General features: G+C 34.5%; 1 protein-coding gene across 1 annotated transcript in view; it reads left to right on the top strand.

Moving 5' to 3' along the window:
• Positions 1 to 22,883, top strand: part of OSBPL8 (oxysterol binding protein like 8) — a 146,892-nt gene that overhangs the window by 87,587 nt on the left and 36,422 nt on the right. The window contains 4 exon segments of the mRNA XM_055341899.1: positions 12,062 to 12,132; positions 16,052 to 16,129; positions 18,249 to 18,350; positions 20,549 to 20,752. Of these exon segments, the coding sequence (XP_055197874.1) occupies positions 12,062 to 12,132; positions 16,052 to 16,129; positions 18,249 to 18,350; positions 20,549 to 20,752 (455 nt within the window).

Genomic DNA, 22,883 nt, shown 5'->3' with positions numbered 1-22,883 from the left:
AGAGACATGTAGAGAGAGAGGCAGAGACACAGGCAGAGGGAGAAGCAGGTTCCATGCAGGGAGCCCGATGCAGGACCCGATCCCAGCACTCCAGAATCACATCCTGAGCCGAAGGCAGATGCTCAACCACTGAGCCACTCACGCGTCCCAGATTAAAGGCAATATTGTGTTGGGAACCTTTCAGAAGGCTGAAAGATGGGGTGCCTGGGTGGCTCAGTTGGTTAAGCACCTTACTCTCGATTTTGGCTCAGGTCATGATCTCAGGATCATAAAATTGAGCCCTGCATTGGCCTCCACACTCAGTACAGAGTCTGCTTGGGATTCTCTTCCTCTCCCTCTGCCCATCCCCCCATGCACATTCTTTCTTTCTCAATTAATAAATGAAGTCTTTTTTGGCAGCCCCGGTGGCAAGCAGTTTAGCGCCGCCTGCAGCCTGGAGTGTGATCCTGGAGACCTGGGATCGAGTCCTGCGTCGGGCTCCCTCCATGGAGCCTGCTTCTCCTTCTGCCTGTGTCTCTTCCTCTCTCTCTCTCATGAATAAATAAATAAAATCTTTAAAAAAAAATAAATGAAGTCTTTAAAAAAAAAAAGATAAAAGACAACTCTCCGATTAAGGAGGCTTCAAAATTCCCAAGCAGGAAACCTAAATAGTTTTAATGCTAATACTTTATAAAGAGGGCTAAAAAGTAATGAGTTAAGCAAGCATTTAACTTAGTGAACATCATTAGGAATAAAAAAGACACAACTAAAAATATAGGCAGATGTTTAAAAGATAACCAACTCTAGTCAATAAATTTGAAAAATTAGATCAACAAATTTCTAGAAAGATCATACTTCCTAAAATTTATTCAGTAATAGGAAATTCTAGTGATTTTTGTACTCTAATTAATAATATAAATTATCTTTACAAAAACTTCATATGCCCAGATATATTTAAAAACAAATTCTACTGAACATTTAGGGAAAAATGTAATTCCAGTCTCACCTTAGAACTGTGTGATTTCATTAAGTCTGAAAAAGTACCCCTCCTCCTACTTTAATATCTCTGAAATTGGATTAGATCTTTTTTTTTGTTTTGTTTTTAGAAGAGAAAAGGTGGGGGCAGGGCAGCAGCAAAGGAAGAGGAAGAGAGAATCTTAAGCAGGCTCTGTGCTGGGCTGGGGGGGATGTAGTGGGAGCTCTAACTTTTGGTTTTGCCTCAGGTCATGATCTTGCAGTTGTAGGATTGAGTCCTGAGTTGGGCTCTCTGCCTAGCCCAGGTCAGCTTCAGATTCTCTCTCGCTCTCTATCTTGCTCTTGCTTTTGCTCTCACTCTCAAACAAACAAACAAACAAACAAATAAATAAAATCTTAAAAATCTAGATGTCATTTAATACACAGAATAAAGAAGAAAAACTATGTTATCCCATTAAAATGTATTTGAAAATTTTAACATCTGTTCATGATAAAAAAAAAGTTTTTTAGCAAATTAGAAATAGAAAGGAACTCTTTCTTAACCTTGTAATTAGAATTAGGAAGAAGGAAAAGGTGTGTACCATCTACAGGTCATTTCAACACTGTAGTTGGAATTTAGCTAGTGAATAAGATAAAAAGAAATTAAAGGAGCAAACAAATTTTATTAGTAGTTAGTGTAATTATTTATACAGAACCTTACCCAAATTTACAGATAAGTTATTAAAATTACTAATGCAATGTAAGTATCTGCCTTTGGCTCTGGTCATGATCCTAGGGTCCCGGGATCAAGCCCCGCATCAGGTTCACTTCTCAGTAGGGAGCCTGCTTCTCCCTCTCCCTCTGCCTACTGCTCCCCCTGCTTGTGTGCACTCTTTCTGTCAAATAAAATCTTAAAAAAAAAAAATACTGGATACATGTTCCAACTGCAGTGTATATACCAGTAACAAATGGTTTAAAAAATGCAGTTCAAAAAATACCACTTAAACTAACAGAAAAGAAAGGTATATAGCAGTAAGTCTAATAAATCAATATCTTTATGTAGAAAAGTGTAACACTAAGTGTATTCTCAGTAAATGGAGAGACAATAAATTTTCCTACCATGTTTCCAGTAGGAAAATTCAATATTATTAATATGTCACTTCTCAAAATGATTTTATCTGTTCAATGTATTTTGAATCCATATCTCAACAGGTTTTTTTCTTGGTACTTGGTAAGATTGTCCTCAACTGTCTAGGAAGAGCAAAGGGCAAAGAAGAGTCAAGACCCTTCTAAAGAAGCAGAGCCAGGCAAGGGTCAGGGCCATTTAGTACTTACCATAAGGATCCATTAAGTAAGACAGGACATACTGTGCTGAAAATGAGATGAATGAAACACCAACAACAGAGACTTACATATAATGTTACTCATTAGAGTTCTATGTGACCTTATGGCAAAAGCAAAACTATGGAAATAGTAAAAAAGATCAGTCCTTTCCAGGATTTAGCAGGAAGGCAGCAATGAATAGCAAAGCACAGGTTTTTATGACCGTGAAAATACTCTGAATGATACTATAATGATAGATACATGTCATTATACATTTGTCCAAACCCATGGTATGTACAGCATCAAAAATTGAATCCTAAGATAAGCTGTGGACTTTGAGTGATTATGTGTCAATGTAGGTTCATCACTTAGAACCAATGTATCACTCTGGTGAGGGGAATTGATAATAGAGAGGCTATGCATATGTGGAGGCAGGTCAAATATGGGAGATCTCTCTGTACCTTCCTCTCAATGTTGCTGTGAACCTAAAACTGTTCTAAAAAATAAAATCTTAAAAAAAAAAAAAAGGGAATGAAAAGACTTCTGTACTGGAAGTGAACTCACCTTATCCAAACAGTATAGCATGGGAAACAGAGAAGAAACTTCATCAACATATCAAGACAAGCCAAAGTCAGAAAAAAATTGGGCAAAGTTCACTCAAACAGTTTGTCCTTGGTTTATAAAGAGATGGTATAGTGGTGGGGTACTTTTTGGGTAATGACAGTTCATTTATATTAAGCTGTTTCCTGGTCCCATGCATTCTAACTCTTCACTGTCACTTTTTGGTAAAGTATATATTCTAGTACAACTATTCTCAGGTGGGGCCTATGAGGAAAATAAGGCCTATAGAAAATAATTTAAGTGAATATTTTCTCAGTTCTATCCAGGATTATGGTGCATGGGTAGAGCCATTCTGGATGTACGGTAGAAAAGAGTAATTCATTTTGAAAAGTAGATGTTTTAGTGCAATAGTCCTAATGAACCCCAGGTGAGAAGGACTTCTCTAGTAAACTATTTGAAAATACATATGGAAAGTAAGTTTTTGACCTTGGTGTGTCTAAAAATATCTTTATTTTACCCTAATATGTAATTGATAGTTTGGCTGGGTATGGAATTTTAAGTTGGAAGTCATTTTTCTTCCAATTTTGAAAGCATTGCTTTTATTTTGATCTTGATTCCAGAATTATTGGTGATGTCAATAGCTTATCTGATTCCTTATCTAGAGGAACTTGGTGTTATTATTTATGTTCAAAAGGATTCTTTGGTATAAATAGGGCTGGTTCTCAGTTTCTACCATTGCTGGTTTGTGATTCAGCTTTCTGGGATCTGCAAGACTGTGACTACTTGTTAATCTCATGCTTTCCAGTATCAAATATATGTATCCTGGATACATACTTGTGGGATACATACCTATAATTGTTTATCTTTTTAAGATTTTATCCCTTTCCTGTAATTTTAATTGTGTTTTAGGAGGGAACACATTAGTTTAATGTCTTCATTCTGCCATTTTAACCTGGAACTTTTCTAGATGTTACATATAGTCCAATTTGATCCTTGAAACAATTTGATAATATAGGTAATATTATTAGCACTTTATATTTGAGGAAACAGAGACCCACAGAAATTAACATAATTATTAAAATGCATCCAGCTGGGATTTGAACCCAGGCAATTTAATTTCAAATCCTGCTTAACCATTATACTATAATGCTTTGAGAGGCAAGCACCATTGCATGATGAATTATCATTTCTTTATTGTCTATAATTGTCATTTATATTTCATGACATGGAGAAAAGCAAAAAAAAAGAAAAAAAGCATAAATCCCTGTTATTGTAATTATTAACTGTAAACTTATTTTTACCATTAATTGATTTTGAAATGCCTTTGCCCAAGAAAGAACATGTTACATAAAGGAAATTCAATTTGTTAAGTGTCCATTCTAGTAAAGAGCAACAGACTTAGCTTATATAGGATGCTGTTGTATAGGAGTGGAGAACTAGCCTTGAAATGTATGTGTAATAATAGGAAGTTAACTGAGTTTGTATAGTAAAGTATCTATAAAAAATGAACCACTAAGTCAATTGTAACTGAGTTTAGTTTAGCTAAGGGGCTTATTTCTAGATTGAAAGTAAGAACTGTGATCAGAAAAATCAATCCAGGATATATAAAGAAAGTAATTGACTAGGGCTTTTTAAGTTTCAGTTAAGGTAGAATAAGGAAAATGAGCTTTTTGTTTTTTTAAAGATTTTATTTATTTATTTTTTTATTTATTTATGATAGTCACACAGAGAGAGAGAGAGAGAGGCAGACACACAGGCAGAGGGAGAAGCAGGCTCCATGCACCGGGAGCCCGATGTGGGATTCGATCCCGGGTCTCCAGGATCGCGCCCTGGGCCAAAGGCAGGCGCCAAACCGCTGCGCCACCCAGGGATCCCTTTTTAAATATTTTATTTATTTATTCATGAGAGACACAGAGAGAGAGGCAGAGACACAGGCAGAGAGAGAAGCAGGCTTCATGCAGGGAGCCCGATGTGGGACTCGATCCCTAGTCCCCAGGATCACACCCCGGGCCGAAGGAGGTGCTAAACTGCTGAGCCACCGGAGCTGCCCAGGAAAATGAGTTTTAATATAACTAGGAAAGAATTTCTTGAAACTTTAAAAATTAGTTATGAAGAGATAGCATAGTATATCATTTTGGCTATTGGTACTTTACTATTAGATTTAATAATGTTAGATCATATCAGTAACTTAGTTTTAACCTAGTATAGAAAGATATTCCATTTGTTATTGTGATAATAAAGCTGCATATTTCTTTAAATAGGAGAGTTTTAAGTTGGAAAATCCTCATTGGTAGATGATATATTTTGAAAAGTTCAAATGCAATGAACAGGAACTATTGCAGCTCATATCTGTTTCAAGAGAACATGTATTAGAGCACTCAGCATTATTATGGTGTCTCTTCAATCTTCCCTGTTGATGCATTTGCATTAACATTGTCTTAATGACTCATCTATCCTTGCTAGAGGTAAAACTTAAATATTTATTTTCAGTTTTAGCTGTTAGAATCCATCAGAATTATACTTGAAAGAGTATCTTGCTTTATGAATTCTTAAACATGGCTGAGGTAAGCAGTGGATTAGATAGAGATCTAGAGGCTTCAGGAAAGATAAACAGTGTTATGGTTTATATCCATTTCTGAAGTAAGCAAAAACTGGAAAGAATGGGAAGAGGTGGGAAGTGTGGTGGATACTACAAAAAACATAACAGATATGAGAAAAAGGTTGCATTTTACTTCATCCTGAATCTCTTAAGTATTGATCTTGCTTTGTTTTACTAAAGCAGCAGTTCAGCTCAGGGCATTGCTGTGGTTTGATAAAAAGGTAAAACATTAGTGGAATAGTCTTCCTTGTTTATCAGTTCATTTAAAAAAAAAACACACCCACTAGCGTGGCTTAATGCCTTTTCTGTTTATTGCTGATTTGACAGTCTCTGGTCCTTCTCCTTTGCTGTTAAATGTGTGTGTCCTTTGTTTGTGCTGGTGGGTTTCGCTACATTTGGATGTGAGAGAAAAGCCTCTCATTGCCATACTGATCTAATTAGCCTTCTGGGCGAACGTATACGTTAAATAGACCTCCTAAACCATGAAAGAAGAGAGCTCACAACAACGTAGATTTTCTTCCTGTACTGTGGTTTCGCCTGTTTTATTTCCTCCACGAATTGATGGCCGAAAGCTTGTCCGGAATGCTTCATTTGGAGGATACAATGAACTTTCTCCTTCATTGCCAGGTTTGTTTGTTTAATCTTGCATTCTTTTCTTAATTTCTTGCAGGCTTTTCATTAAACTAGACATTCTAACATCTTAAAACTGCTTTCGTTAAAATGAAACCGATTCTATAATTAAAGGTTCAGGTTTAGTGACTGCTGCTATATGGCTTGGCTTTTCCATATTTTCTTTTAAAATCTCTAAAGCCCAAACTTGAGAACTAGTGATTCAGTGAAGTACAAATCTTGCATTGCTGATAGCATGAATTTTTGCTTTAATTATAGAAACATTATGACCCTTCGATAAAATTAAAATGTTTTCTGTACTTGAGATAAATGTAAAATTCTATAAATAAGTAAATTGCTCTGAGCAAATGAAACCCCGTTCTTTAATATTGATACTGGTTTGGCTGTTTTCTGCAGAATAGTAACTATGTTAAAATTGATGTGTAAGCTTTAGCAGTTCAAGTCCTGACTAAAGTGAAGTTTTCTGTCCAAGTATAATTTTTGAAATAGCCTTCTTGTTTGATGTGTTTGTATATAATTAGTTTTTACTAAGAAACTGTTATTTTTAAGGTAACAATTTAAAAATGAAACCAGGCATTTGACGGCTATGATTTAGACATTAAATAATTGGTTAATGAAATAGATCTACATTGATTTTTTTGTATGAAAAAGATTTATTATAGCAAATATTTGAATATATATTTTAAAATATTTTAAAATCTGTTTTCCTTTCAAAATTTTAACTTTTGACATTATTTTGTCTACTTTTTTGAGGTTATATTTTTCTTTTAAAATGAAAGTATTCTTTTAATATTCATGGCAAAGAAATCACTGAAACTTCAGGTGCTTGCTATAACTATAGATTTTTCTGACATTTTTAAAATTTGAATTATATTTTCTGCTTTCACACTTATTCTTGGCTTTTTGTGATTATCCAGGCTGATAGGTGATGTATGCATTATTTTGAGATAGTGAAACAGCCTTATAGAAGGTGTTATCTGCACAATTAAATAGTTATAAATGCACTGATTTCATTTTCTTTTCTGATAGTGTTTCAAAAAAGAATTGGAAACTGTACTTCTGAACTGTTGTCTAAATAGCATAAGCTGTAAACAGCATTCACAGTCTGTATTTTGTCTTCTCAGTATAGCATGGTTCCTATCATGCTTATGTTCTCAAAATGGTGTATCTTTTAGTATTTGTCTTTGTTCAGAAGTGGCTTTGAAAATACAACGCACTGAAAATTTTTAATGTTGTTAAATACTCTATTTGCTTTTACAGTGTGATTTAGTTCTATTTCTATGTTTGTCTCTGTATTTTATTTTTAAGCTAGCAAACTTACTAACAAATGTTTGCTGACCTTCATGCAATGAGTCTACTTAATATTAGAGAATAATCCTATGACTCTACTAAATAACAGAAAAACATCTCTTTAGGTTTGGTATTTAATTAGGTAACTAAAGACAGAATTGTCAGTTTATATCTTGTCAAAGAATATATTGAAGGTCACCCTGGATCAATATATTTGAATGGAAAAGTAAATGGTTGGCTTTGTTTTCTAATTCTTGAAATAGAGAAAATCATATTCATAGGGAAGCTTCCATATTCCCCCTTTTCAACCAAGAGTTGTATTGCAACTAGCAATGATAGAAAGCTCTTTAAGCTTTGTATTTTACAAATTCAAACAACACAACAAGCTGTGTTGTATTTTATCAGCTAAGAGAATGGAATTAAGTACTTTAAAGAAGTGGCTTCTATGCTGTTGTCTTTCCAATTAAAAAGTAAAGCATATATTTCTTTCTTTCTTTTTTTTTTTTAAAGCATATATTTCTTCTGGGACATTTCATTATACTGAAAAAAAAACTTAGATGCATTTGTTTTTACCTGACATCATTAGAGGAGAGGTTCTATGTTAGTTATATTGAAAGATCATTTTGCCTTACTACTTTGAACATAACCTTCTTTTAATTTTCGTTTCCTTAGAAAAAAAATTACTTTTTTGTCACTTGCACCTTAAGAAATATATTGGTATGGCCTTTTTCTTTATGATGAATTATAACCTAGAAATGGTATTTACCTGCCCATGTATTTCTAGTAACACCATAGTGCTTTTTTTTTTTTCAGAGTTTGTGTCTGCTTATGTTTCTTTCCCCAATCTCAGGTGTAACTTCCAACTTCCAGATATGCTTATTGAGCCAATCTCTATAATAGTACCAGAAAATTGGAATAAATAAACTTTGAGCAAATAAATCACTTATGGACAAACTGTGTGAGCTCTAGTGCACGAATAGCTTTCTTTTTAGTACATTTTGACTTAGAGTTTTTTTTAGTACAATTTCTTGACTGTGTTCAGTATAGTTAATGTAGCTGTATTTTGTAAATATCTATTAAACCTGCATTTGTAGACAATGTATTTATAATTTCACTTTAGGAAGACTGAAAGAGTATAAAGCTTGCTTTATTGTATCTAAACTTTATTGAACCAAATTTATTATGGAAGTATATGAAAACGTTATACCTTGCCAATGATGATAGCTCTTGTATTCTATTCAGAAACTAGAAGTTAGGGACATGGTGTTTATTTAGAAATATTTATGACTACAGACTTAGGGAAGACTTAAGACCAAAAAGCACTAACCATTAAAGAATGAGGTGGCTAAATTTGGCTACATTAAAATTAAGAGTGGTTTATAAGAAGAAAATGCTAGTAATAAAAAGATAAGCCATTGAATAGGGACTTATTTGTAACATATAACTGGCAAAAGACCAGTATCTGGAATACATCAGGAATTCCTATATAAATCAATAAGAAAAAATAGTAATTTTTTTTTTTAATGCACAAAAGATTAGGGGAATCTGAGTGGCTCACTTGGTTAAGCATCTGACGACTGGTTTTGGCAGAGGTCGTGATCACATGGGTTGTGGGATTGAGCCCCTTGTCAAGCTCAGTGGATGGTCTGCTTGAAGATCTCTCCCTCTGCCCCTCCCCCTGGTTGTGTGAGCACATGGATGTGCACACACACTCTGTCTCTCAAATGAATAAATGAATCTTAAAAAAAATAAATGCACAAAGCATCTGAAGAGTTCCTTTACAAAAAGAAATTTAAAATAGCTAAAAAACATGAGAAAGTGCTCAAGATCATTAATAGTTAGGGAGATACAAACTAGAATCTCATTATACCATTGATATACACACCCAGCAGATTAGCAAAAATATTAAAAATTTGCCAATATTGATGTTACCATGGAGATAGAGAAAGGTGAACTCTTACACACTATTAGAAAAATAATTTGGTATCATAAAGTTGAATATACCTATATACTATAACCCAGGAATTCTTCTAGGTTTAAGCCTTAGAGAAACTCAGAGAAAGAGAAATCTATCTCCAGGATATATATATATGTATGTATGTATGTGTGTGTGTGTGTGTGTATATATAAAACCAGGATACACGCCCAAGAGTATTTGTGGCACCATTGTTTATAAGAGGGACAAACTAGGAACCACCCAAATGTTTATCTACAATAGATGGATAAATAGTGGCATAGTCATCCAATGGGATTGATGAGCAATAAAATCCCATTGGATTTTAATCCCATGCTTATATAATGAGCAATAAAAATGAATGAAATACCTGCTTGACACACTGGTAAAGAATATTTGCAAAAGTCAAGATAGTTGCCTTTGAGGAGAAAAGTAGATTGTGATCAAGAATGATGCTGGGAAGTGGGGAGGATCTTATGGGATTTTGACAGTTCTCTGTTTTTTTATTTGGATGGTAGTTATGTCAATATTCACTGTGTACATTAAATTATACATTTATGTTTTATGCATTTTTCTGAAGCTGTTCTGTATTTTACATATGTAATAAAATAATTACAAGTAACAGTGGAATCTTCTGTTAATTTTCGAATCAAATTATCAAATTTTTGTGTTTGAAAGGGTGAATAAGGATTAGACCTTTTCAGTAATTCATAGTCAAGTATGGAATATGAATATGAAAACAAATATTTAAAGTATGTTGTGATAAATAGGTTTGTACAAATATGTGTGAAATGCTGTATATCTCAGACAAGGGGAGAGCGAAGTATGTCTACACAGTCATAGCAAGGCCACCTCTTCTGAGTCTTAAGAGGCACCCGACATTCTAAAAACACATGAATTTTTAAAGTTAGACCTAAGTTTGAATCAGTTCCAATACTTTCATTTACTGACATTAGTCAAGTTACTTAATTTCTGTGAGCCTCAGTTTTTTCAATTATAAAAAATATATAGTTAGTATGTGGGGTTTTTTTTGTGTGGTAGTGTTTCAAAGATTAGTAAGTAAAGCATCTGACATAGTGTCGTAATCACAAGTGTTCTTACAAATGGATATTATTGGTTCCTTTGTTGTCATGAATATGTTAATTATACTGATAAATTAATCAAAATTAGATACAAATTGAAGTGAAAGTCTGTTCTTTTAAGAACAAAAGAAGTCATTTTTTATATTTATAGTATATACTTTTAGAAAATTTTTTAAAAATTTAAATCTATAGAAGAGCTTTGAAATAATTTATCAGTTCATCAGTATTAAGAATGTTACTACTCTGAATAAATATTTTAGATTTTTAAACTGAATCATGTAACTTTGATTTGCTTTATACTAAAGTCTAAAATTTTGGTAAGTTATTTAAAATTTCACATTACATTTATGAAACAGTTTTCTCCCCCTAGTATTGGGATTGAGTCTCCTTATCAGAACTGGAGGGTAAGGAAGATACCTTCTTCATATTACAGAAAACAATTCAATAAAATCTCTGGATTAAGAAATTGGAATGGATTTATTTTTAGCTAATATAAACCAAATACTGAATAAATGGTATCTTTAATATGTTAGAAATGATTTTTAGATGCTTCAGGCACTGGTGCTACTGATGATTTTTTAAGTGCTGCTTTATGAATAATCGTGTATATTTTTAATATAGGCTTTTATTGGACTTAGAACAATTATAGGAAAGAGTTAATAATACTTGCCCTCAAAAGTAGAAGCACCATCATTGAGTACTGCTCCTTTTATGCCTGCCACACAAATTTCAGCATTAACATTTCTCTAACTGTACTTTTAATAACATTAATTTGCTAATTGCTTTTGGCATAGTGTTATTTTAATGTGTTAAATGATTGCAGGGATCCGCATGTTCATCCCAGTGCATTCATATATTTTAGATTTGTCCTTTTAGAATTTGTATAGCAATAGTCAGTGCCAATGATCATTTTAAAGGAAACATGAATTTAATGTATATTATGTGGAAAATACTATGCTAAGTGCTTTCTAATGGATCCTCATTTAATTCTCACAATAGGCACATTGTTAGATTTTTTTAAAATCTGCCCCTCAATCTAGATTTATTTTCCCTAGTCTTTTATCACTAATTCTAGAATTGCTCCAATTTGGCAAGAGATGTGAAAAGTATGTTGGGTTGGTTTTATCAGTTAGGATTCTTTTTTAGAAAAGAGCTCACTAGATGGGTGCCTGGGTGGCTCAGTCAGTTGAGCAACCAACCGACTCTTGGTTTCAGCTCAGGTCTTGATCTCAGGGTTGTGAGATTGAGCCCTGCCCTCATCAGGCTCCACCCTCAGCTGGGAGTCTGCTTCTCTCTTCTCTCTCAAAATAAATAAAATAAATCTTAAAAAAAAAAAAAAAAGAAAGAAAAGAGGTCACTAGAACAAAAGCTCCATGAGGCCTCTGAAGTTCATGCAAAGTGCTCTAGGAGCCACAGAAAAGAGGTATTTAACTTGATGTTGACGAGTTCAGGAAAAGACTTTATCTCTATAAGCCTTAATTTATTCCAAAGAGTTATTATACTATGTATGATCCCTTAGAAGTCTTTTAAGCTCTAATAGTTTAATACTGTATATTTAATCTAGACTTTTGTACCAATGAACATCAGTAATAAATGTACATTTGAAATTGGATGACTTATATGCATTTGCTTCTTAATACCTGCATGCTATATAGTAATACTCAAATAATAACAATGTTTTTTTTATAGGTTTTGAAAGAGGAAAGGAAGACATTTCTCAAAATAAAGATGAATCTTCACTTTCTATGTCAAAGAGCAAGGTAAGTATATGTTGTCCCCAAATACATGATTATGGCATTTTTCTAATATTTAAGAAGAAGAACTAACACTAAGAATTCTATCCAATTTTTATGGCATGTTTTTATTTATGTTGGTGTATCTAAATCATTCAGTATATATGAAACAAAGAAAATTCCACTGGAGTTGATGTAGGATGCTGTTGGTAACTTGGAAATACCTATTGGTAACAAGTGTGTTCTCTCCAGAGTTATATTGCTTCTGATATCTGCTACTGTACTTCTCAGAGTTCCATTCAGAGAAGTTCTCAGGATTTGTGATTTTTTTTTTAATTCCTAAGTATTCCAACTTTATTTGAATGACAATCAAAATACATACATTTTACCATTTAAAGGCCAAAGATCTCTTGCAGTAGTAGCTTGCAATTGAAAGACGTTTTCTTAGAATAAGATATAGTTTCCTAAATTAGTAATTCTGGGGCACCTGGGTGGCTCAGTGGTTGAGAGTCTGCCTTCGGCTCAGGTTGCGATCCCAACACCTGGCTGGCTCAGTTGGTAGAGCATGGGACTCTTGATCTTGGGGCTGTGAATTCAGGCCCCACGTTGGACATAGGGCTTATTTTTAAAAGGGAGGGGGGATTACAGTGAATGAGTGGGATTCTTAACATGGTAACTAGTGTAAGTAAAGTTGTACTTAATTCCTGTTATATTCCAACAGTTGAAACCTATCTTTACTTAGATTTAATCCTTGTCTATTCTGTTAGCTGAAGAGATGCATGGTCAGTAGTTTGTCCTTAAATAGTCTAACACATAAACTACACTTGTTTTTCACAGCAATCCTAAAATTTATACATTTATCATTAAACCACATTCTCATGGAATTCCGAACATTTTAACCTTACTTAAGTAACTTCAGGAAACAAAGTTTGCTATTCCTTCTGTAATCAGTGTGTGTAACTAAAACCATCATAATTTTAATCTTCTGTTTTTCTGAATTTGATGCAAAAGTATTAATACTGCCATTTTGGTCATTTGGATTTGGGATTAAGTTATTTCTTTAAATACATGATTAAGACCATTAAGCACAATGGAATATACCTTTTTTCCCTCCTCCCCATTAAAAAAAAATAAAGACAGTTTCTATTTCTCATGCATCCTATAAATAAGTCAATTGGAAAAGTCAGTAATTAAATCTATCCCATTTGCTGTTAGCATTTTAAGTGAATTTTTAGTAGTCCATCTCAACAAAAGGAATTACCAACCTGGGTACTGTGTCTAGTGGGATGAAAGGAATCTTATTTCAAGGATAGAACCTATTTCTAGGTTTTTGAGCCTAGATCTTTTATTGACTTGATTCTCCAAGCATACATCTGCTTATCTAACAGGTATGCTAATTTGCCTGTCGCTTGCTATAAAAAATATATTTACCTGGACATTTAAAAAAAACCTTTCCAAATCAGAATATCTGAGCAGGGCATAGTAACATAACATTATTACTCCTTATATTTGTAGTATTTTATAGTTTTCAAAGCAAGTTGAAAGTATTCTCATATATTAATGTTCCCTTTACTTGAAGGTCAGATTTATGACAGTACCTGAAACATAATATATACAAAGTAGTATGTTAAGCCCATCATGCACACTACCTCATTATCTTCAGAGCAACCCTACAAATTAGTAGGAGTTATCCTTATTCTACAAATGAGGAAGCTAAGACTGAAAGAGATTGAATAACCTCCTGAAGTCACACAGCCCATAAGAAGACAATAGTTAAGGGGGGGAAAGAAAAAAGGAGAGAAAAAGAAAACTAAAAATATAACATACTGAGCATTCTAAGGCTATTTAATGAAAAAACAAACAGTACTATACATTAAACCCTGTGGTCATCATTAAGATAGTGGTCAATAAGGTTATAAAAGAAGGACAAGTTATTTTAGTAAAATATTTCCAACAAAAATAGGTTGAGTTTTGATATTTAAAAGGCAACCTGTTGATTCAGAAAACTTAGGTGTAGTGTTATTTTAAAAACTTATAGAAACTTGGTCAGTGGGTCTTCCCCTTCCCCCTACCCCCAGAACTGGCTACACAAGATGGCAAGGATTCCTTGAAATATGTGTTCTCTAAAATTTACCAAGCTCATGTGACACCCTTCTGGCCTGCTGGTCCCTTATATACTAGAACCTTTTAGGAATCACCAAGCCGGATCTTGTCATGTCAGGGAAACATTTCCTGTTATTCATGAAGATAAATCTTAAATTTGAGTCTAGCTAAAATTCTCTGTGAATAGTTGTAAAAGGTGAGAAATCATTACAATGAAGTAGCTAAGAGCATGATACTGGGAATTAGGTAGAACAGAGTACAAATCCCATCTCATCTACTTAGTGGCTCTGTGACTTTGGGAAGTTATCTTTAATTGGTTAGACTTGGTTTCCTTATTAGCAAAAGGAGGATACTGTGACTATCTCATAGGGTTGCTTATTAAATGAAGTAGTACATGTGAAGTATTTAGAAAAGTACTTGATAAAGAATAGGCAGCCATTAATTTCCATTAGCATTTATTCCTCATTCACTGGTGTCTAAGAAGTATAATATAATACCCATTTTCCTATGAAGCTGTGGGAAATAGAAATCATCCTATTCTTCTGACAATAGCTGTGCCATCTTTAGGTTCTTGGGGGTGAGGGGAAGACAGAGATGTATTTGGCTTGAGCAACTTTGTAAAATTGTTTTATTACCACAATCAGTGCCATTGCCACAAGAGTAAGTAGTATGATGTTTGAAATTCAGTTCTCAAAGGAGTGACTTCATTAAAAAAAAAAAATAACGAGGGAGAGAGAGACAGCAAGAGAGAGCAGGAGCAGGGAGGAGAGGCAGAAGCAAACTCTCGGCTGAATAGGAGCCTAACGTAGGGCTTGATCCCAGGACCCTGGCATTGTGACCTGAGCCGGAGGCAGACCAACTGGGCCACTCAGGTGCCTCTATTTCAAGGTTCTTATGAAGATCAAATAAAAATAAGTATAAACAAAGTCTGGAAACAAGTTTAAGACCATAATACTTTAGAGAGCACTGGATAGGGAGGAAGAAGTAGATGGTAGGAATATTGGTTTTTAAACACTAAATTAGATAGTGTTTTAATACTAATTTCTAAAGATATATATTTCTTTCCATCAGAGAAGTAACAGTAGGGTAATGTGTCCAATAACTTGCTAGAATGTACATGATTTGGTTTATTAATTTGGAATATTTTTAACTGTTAAAAAGTTACATTGCTTTGGATGCTTTTAAGAATAAATAATTACAGGGCACCTGGGTGGCTCAGTGGTTGAGCATCTGCCTTTGGCTAAGGTCATTGTCCTGGGGTCCTGGGATGGAGTCCCATATCAGGCTTCCTGCAGGGAGCCTACCTCTCCCTATGTATCTGCCTCTCTCTCTGTGTCTCTCATGAATAAATAAGTAAAAATCTTAAAAAAAAAAACAGAATAAATAATTTCATATGTTTATTAGAAATATTCCAGAAGATAGAATGCAAAAATTTACAAATGATCTTATTTAACCTCACATTGTAGATTAATTTATTAATTCGGTTTTTTTGTTTGTTTTTTGTTTTGTTTTGTTTTTAAATAATCTTTACACCCAGTGTGGGGCTTGAACCTACCACCCCAAGATCAGGAGTTGCATCCTTTTCTGACTGAGCCAGCCAGGTGCCCCTGACTAGTGTTTATTTTGTGCTTTTGTGGGTTTCACACAGATTAGCTTTTAAACCCAGATGCTATCTATATAGGGAAAGTTGACATTTGAAAATTTATATTTGCCTTAAATACAGCAATAAATGGGAAGAATTCAGAAACATAGCTCTAACATTAATTTTTATATGCCTGTATGCATAGAATAAATGAAGTTTTTAATTAGTATTTCTCTTTTGTTTATTTCTATGTGATTTCAGTCTGAATCTAAACTTTATAATGGCTCGGAGAAGGATAGTTCTGCTTCAAGCAAGCTCACAAAAAAAGAATCTCTCAAGGTTAGTTTCCACAGTTACTTCATTAATAACATTATGCATTGCATATGCTTTTGAGGTAGGCTAACAAGATAAATATGTCTCCAAAAGAAAGAAAAATAATATCCAGATAAGCACACATAAAGAATGTTAATATTTGTGTGGCACACTGGAGTCAACTGAAGAGGCTACTTGATGATCGTTCAGCACCGCCTCAGGCCTCATCTGGCCATTCCTTTGTCTGAGGACTGGATAGCTCTGTGTAGTTATACCTACTTAGGCACATCAGTGTGTTGTAGAACATGTAATGGGAAGTTGTGGTGCTTTTTGAAATTCAAGTTCACTAACTGCAGGGTCGTGGGCTGAATTTGGCCCACAGGTAGATCTATTTTGTTTGATCTATATTGATATAGGATATATTGCTATCATATTTTAAGTTAAATATTGATATAATGTTTTTAAAACTTGAGGTAAACAGTTACAAGTTCAAATTTCCAACCTCTCTTTAAGAAATATTGCACTTTGGGCTTGCCTTCCAGAATGGCCACAGATCCTGGATCTTAAGAAACAGATGCTTTCTAGTTGACTCTGATCCCTGCGTGGTCTATTTTACCCCTTTTTTTCTTATATCCGTATGCATTTGCACCTGCAATCCCCTATTAAATCTACTGTTATTCAGATATTAATAAATATCTGAATATTAATAAAGATCAAAAGTCTGAAGTTTTTGGCTATAGAATTATTTAAATCTTGTTAGGTATATAGTCTTCTTACTATGAAGTACAACTAAGAAGGTTTTATAGCTAAAAGAAATGTATCACCACTCTTCTCCCATCCATATAATAACAACAAAGTAATAATAAGACTATATTAATCCTCTACGGCCTTCCCAAATTATCTCAGAGGTAACCTATGAAGGTAAAACTGATAATTTGAATGAATTAGTATCATTTTGTGATTTCTTAATTATTTATATCTTAGTATTAGGAAAGAGCAAAATTGCCAGTTGTAAACAAATGCAGCGTTGTTTGTAATATGAAAAAACTGATAGACTGGATTTCTATCAGCAAGAGAACTTAAGAAAAATTATAGAAGCAGTATAGCATGGTGGTTAAGAGCATGTCTTTAGAACCAGTCTGCCTTTGTTTGAATCCTGCCTCCATGAGTTACACTAGCTGTGTGATCCTGGGCAAGTTACTCTCTGTGCCTCAGTTTTCTCATCTGTAAAACAAGGATAATAATTATCTTACTTTCCGAGGTTATTGTGAAGATTAAATGAGGGTAGTACTTGTAAAGTGCTTAGAACAGTAACTGTTATGCAGAATGCGTCCAGTAAATGTTAGCTCTTCACTCTTATTTTATCATACTACGAAACTTATGTAGCAATTAAAAGAATGAGGTAAAAAAGAAAAAAAATAAATAAAAGAATGAGGTAGGCATGAAAATGCTCCAAAAAATGTTGAATGAGGGAAGCTTTTTTTAAAAATGTGTTTAAAAAAAAGAAAAAGAAAAGCTATATAGAAAAGCTATATATTTCTATAGGTTGTATACAGAGAAAAAGCCTGAAAGGATAGTGTTTTCCAGAAGTGTTAATACTGGTCAATTCTAGAGATTGTAAGAGGATAGGGTATAATAAAGACAACTCTTAGCTCTATTTGTGTTGTTTGAAATTCTTACCATGAGATTGGATACATCTAGTATTGTGTCATTAAAAAAAGGTAAAATTCTTCAAAAAGATACAGAGAACTACTAATCAGAAAAACTAGATTCTGGGATGCCTGGGTGGCTCAGTGGTTGCTTGTCTGCCTTTGGCTCAGGGTATGATCTGAGAGTCCCGGGATGGAGTCCCACACCAGGCTCCCTGCAGGGAGCCTGCTTCTCCCTCTGCCTAAGTCTCTGCCTCTGTCTCTCTCTCTGTGTCCCTCATGAATAAATAAATACAATCTTAAAAAAAAAAAACTAGATTCTAATCTCTAAAAATTCCTACCATCTCTTAAAAAAAAAAGTTCTTTTATCCTAAGATGCTAAAATTCTAAAAGAGGTTTAGAATTTAATGCTTTGCATCCTATAGACCTAAAGTATTTGGAAAGAAATTGCTCATTTCTAATGAATTTTTTATTTTTCTATTATTTCTGTAAAATAGGTGCAAAAGAAAAATTACCGGGAAGAAAAGAAAAGAGCCACAAAGGAGTTACTCAGTACAATCACAGATCCTTCTGTTATTGTTATGGCTGATTGGTTGAAGGTCAGTTTGTATTGAAGCTTGAATTCAAATTGCTGAATGTTTACCTACTGGAATAGGAAAGCCCTGAGTGCACCTAAAGCCTTCAAGACAAAAACAACTCCTGGGATGATTGTTTTTCACTGGCAACCTATTAATTGTATCCCAGAGGTTCTGTGTTCCAGCCTTAATGGGGAAAAGGAAAATTAATGTTGTCTGTCTTGGGAAATATTTTGTTATTCAATATCGTTCAGTATTATTGTAGACAGATGTGTATGCATTATTGAGAAGATCTGAAACAAGGTTAATTTAAAAGTTATTTCGAAAAGATTAATTTTCCGAAAAACATGCATATTGCTTTTTCCAAGCCTCTGATTATTTCCACTTACTCTTCTTTCTTTCTTTCTTTCTTTCTTTCTTTCTTTCTTTCTTTCTTTCTTTCTTTCTTTCTTTCTTTCTCTTTCTTTCTTTCTTTCTTTTTTTTTTTTTTGTCATCCCACTCTATTCTCTTTCTCATCTGAAGGATATTTGGTTGGAATCTTTCAGACTAATGCTAAGTTTAAGAATGATCTTGTCAAGACTCTGACTCTAGGAAACTTTAGTACCTGACATTCATCTAAAAATCACCCCAGCTGTGAAAGCTTTCCACTGTCCCAAAAAATTGGTAAAACCGCCTTATGAGATCTGTTGTGGAAGTTCTCTCACTAAAATGGAAGCTTAATGATAGTTTGCTTGTTAGTGCAGGTAGTACTAGGGTCTTCTTCAGTGGTGTACTAAAAATACATTCTGACTTACTTTGACTTTACTTAGAAATCTTTAAGCTCCAGGGCAGCCCAGGTGGCTCAGCGGTTGAGCGCTGCCTTCAGCCCAGGGCCTGATCCTGGAGACCCTGGATTGAGTCCTACATCGGGCTCCCTACGTGGAGCCTGCTTCTCCCTCTGCCTGTGTCTCTGCCATTCTCTGTCTCTCTCTGTGTCTCTCATTAATAAATAAATAAAAATCTTAAAAAAAAAACCTTCAAGCTCCAGGTCTCACTTGTGTTTTTCTGAGCTAAACTTCCTATTGTCTTTTGACATTGGGTTCCAGCAACTAATCCCCTAAAAGTCCCCAACAGATCCCCTGGCTGACTTTCTAAATCATACCTTCATCTGATAATTTGCCATTTATGTTCTATGTCACATGTCCCAGATTAAAAATGTTATCTTAGGATATCTTAGGATAACTATTCCTTTTGTTTTTCTTGTCTTGCCATTTCTTTTACATAAACACATACTTTTCTCAGAGATTTTTTTACTTTTTTCATTCCTGGCTCCAAACTCCCCCTTACTAATTTTTTCTTATTTGCAGTTTCTGTGGTATGCCTATTTCTGGGGTTAGGGAGCCCTATATTTATTTCATAATTCATAAAAGTACATTGAGAGCAGACATTTTATAGTAAATAAAAGGATAATTCCTAGTTTTTATTCTAAATATATTAGCATTCTTTTCAGTATTGTTAATTCAGTGACTTGCATAGAAACATTTTTACTGTATAACAGAAATAGAAATTGATAGGAAAAGCCAGTTATAGACTTGTTATTGACATAATATTAAACCCTGGGATGAGGAACATTTTGAGACTAGAGAGAGATTCAGGTAACTGTGTCTTAAAATTACCCCAAGAACTTAAATGGCACACTTTATGTAATTACTAAGAACAAAGTAATTTGGAGAAGGTAATTTTAGAGGATGGAAGAGAGTTCTTCCCTCTTCCTACCACTCAATGAATGTTTAGGGAATGCCTAGTGTTTGTGCTAGCAGTGATTTCAGCACTGTTAATGTAGTAGTGGGGGGGATTCTTAAAAGGTGGAATAATCTTACACTCCCACACATAAAATTATGAGAGATGGTAAGAAGAGACTCTTGGTACTAGGAAAGTATATTTTAATGGCTCCTGAGCTGGCCCAGAGGGTTAGGAAAACCATTCTACTTGGCACATTATTTTGAACCTGTTGACCTAGTCTCTGGCTAGAGTGTGAGTTCCTCAGAAGCAGGAGCCATTCTTTTTTTACCTTTGTGTGCAGTGCTTACCATCTACTAGCTTAAAAAAATCTACTGAATCTAGTTCTATTTTGTGGAGATTTTAGATTAAAATATCCTCTTTGCCATTACTGAGTTTGTATCTTGTGGGGCAAAAAGAGAAAAATGGAGCTTTATTTCCTAATAAAGTTATCTTTCTATAGATTCGTGGTACTCTAAAGAGCTGGACCAAGTTGTGGTGTGTTTTGAAACCTGGGGTGCTACTGATTTATAAAACCCAAAAAAATGGCCAGTGGGTTGGAACAGTCCTTCTGAATGCCTGTGAAATCATTGAGCGTCCATCAAAAAAGGATGGCTTTTGTTTTAAACTTTTTCATCCTTTGGAGCAGTCTATTTGGGCAGTGAAGGTAAGTAAGCACTAGGTAGAAGGTAAAGATAACAATCTATGAATAGAGTGGAGATGAATCAAGTTATCTAATGATTGCTGACCTCTGCCAAGACTTCCGAATTTGCTTCTGTTTTAAAGTGCGTTATTCCTCTTTTTGTCTCTACACACAGTAAACTATGTACCGATCTCCCTGGGGATTCAGTTTGTACTTTGTTTTTTAATTGCAGTTACTAGCTTTGCTTTGTAATATTGTATCCTATTTATAGTGAGTGAGGTTTTTTTTTTTTTTAGGGTTTTTTTTTTTTTTAGGTTTTTTTTTTTCCTTTATCAAATTATAAGATCCCTAGAACAGAGCTGCCATTTATTCTTGTGGTCTTTCCTAGAAGATGTAAATATGTGACAAGAAATCTATAACTAGAAATAAGAGTAAATAGTCTACTTACTCTTGAGATTCAGCTTTCTTTGAAGGCGAAGATCTAATGCTTTAAAACTAAAAAGTAGGGACACCTGGGTGGCTCAGTGGTTGAGCATCTCTGCCTCAGGTGGTGATCCCAGGGTCCTGGAACTGAGTCCCATATAGGGAGGCTGCTTCTCTCCAAGCCTGTGTCTCATGAATAAATAAATAAAACTTTAAAAATAAAAAAAATAAAAATAAAAAATATTACTGTGGTCACTCATGTGTTAAAAAAGCAGAAACTTAATCAGGAAAACAGGAATGCCATATTTGATTAACTACCAAGGCATTCTACAGATATTAGATATGTAATACACAGTAATGGAATAAATTGATTTAATTTAAATTTTTACAAAGCAATCATTGTTTTAGTTTCTAAGAAGGCCAGTTATACATGAATAAATGGTTTAGAGGTTCTCCTTTAAGGAAAGCCACCTAATTGAGATTTAGGGTTAAACAAACAAATGCAACTTCAGCTTTTAAATATTTTTTGGTATTGCTTAATTAGGCAACATATATACACACATCTCTAAATGACTTGGACTTTTAACCTTTATTTTAGTAGTCTGTAGTCATAGCAGGACTAAATTTAGGATTAGAGTTCCATTCTGGGATTAGGCACTTCCCACAGGGAAAGAATTTAACATCTAGAACTTCTGTTAGTTATACACCATATGATTCCCAAATGAAAAAAACAACTTTCAAAAGCCTTTCTATATAGTATTTATTCTTTACTAATACTCTTAGGAATTATAAGAATTACAATGAATTTTTATTTTTATTTTTTTTATTTTTATTTTTTTATTATTTACGATAGTCATACAGAGAGAGAGAGAGGCAGAGACACAGGTGGAGGGAGAAGCAGGCTCCATGCACCGGGAGCCTGACGTGGGATTCGATCCCGGGTCTCCAGGATAGCGCCCTGGGCCAAAGGCAGGCGCCAAACCGCTGCGCCACCCAGGGATCCCTACAATGAATTTTTAAATTATTTTAAAAAGATTTTAATGCCAAATTTATTGAATTCTCAATATTGTTGGGAAAGAGGGAAATTAGTCCAGTTAATTGACTATCAGAATATTCTCCACTGGGGGATCCCTGGGTGGCTCAGCAGTTTGGCGCCTGCCTTCGGCCCAGGGCGTGATCCTGGAGTCCTGGGATCGAGTCCCACATCGGGCTCCCTGTGTGGAGCCTGCTTCTCCCTCTGCTTGTGTCTCTGCCTGCCTCTCTCTCTCTCTCTCTCTCTCTCTCTCTCTCTCTCTCCCCCGCCCCCGTGTCCCTCATGAATGAATAAATAAAATACTAAAAAAAAAAAAAAATAAAGTCAGTATCCATGATTAGGTAAAAGTAATGTTTATGAGTTCTTACTTTGTATGAGGGACTCTTGAGCATTTTACATGGACTTTAAAAATTCTCATACCTTTAGGGGTGCCTAGGTAGCTCTGTTAGGCAGCTGCCTTCAGCTTAAGTCATGATCTTGGGGTCCAGGGATTATGCCCTAAGTTGAGTTCCCTGCTCAGTGAGGAGTCTGCTTGTCCCTCTCTCTCTGCCACCCTCCTCTGGCTTGTGTGTTCTCTCTCTCAAATAAATAAATAAAATCTTTAAAAAAATAAAAGTAAAAGTTATCACCTAAAGAGGTTACTTAGGTAGTTTTTCTGGCATGGAACCAAACTTTAAACCCAACAGTCTGACTAGATCT

Source organism: Nyctereutes procyonoides, unplaced genomic scaffold (genome assembly GCF_905146905.1).
Source record: "Nyctereutes procyonoides isolate TBG_1078 unplaced genomic scaffold, NYPRO_anot_genome, whole genome shotgun sequence".
Classification (NCBI taxonomy): domain Eukaryota; kingdom Metazoa; phylum Chordata; class Mammalia; order Carnivora; family Canidae; genus Nyctereutes; species Nyctereutes procyonoides.
The sequence above is the reverse complement of the archived record's forward strand: the minus strand, read 5'-3'. Positions and strand labels throughout refer to the sequence as shown.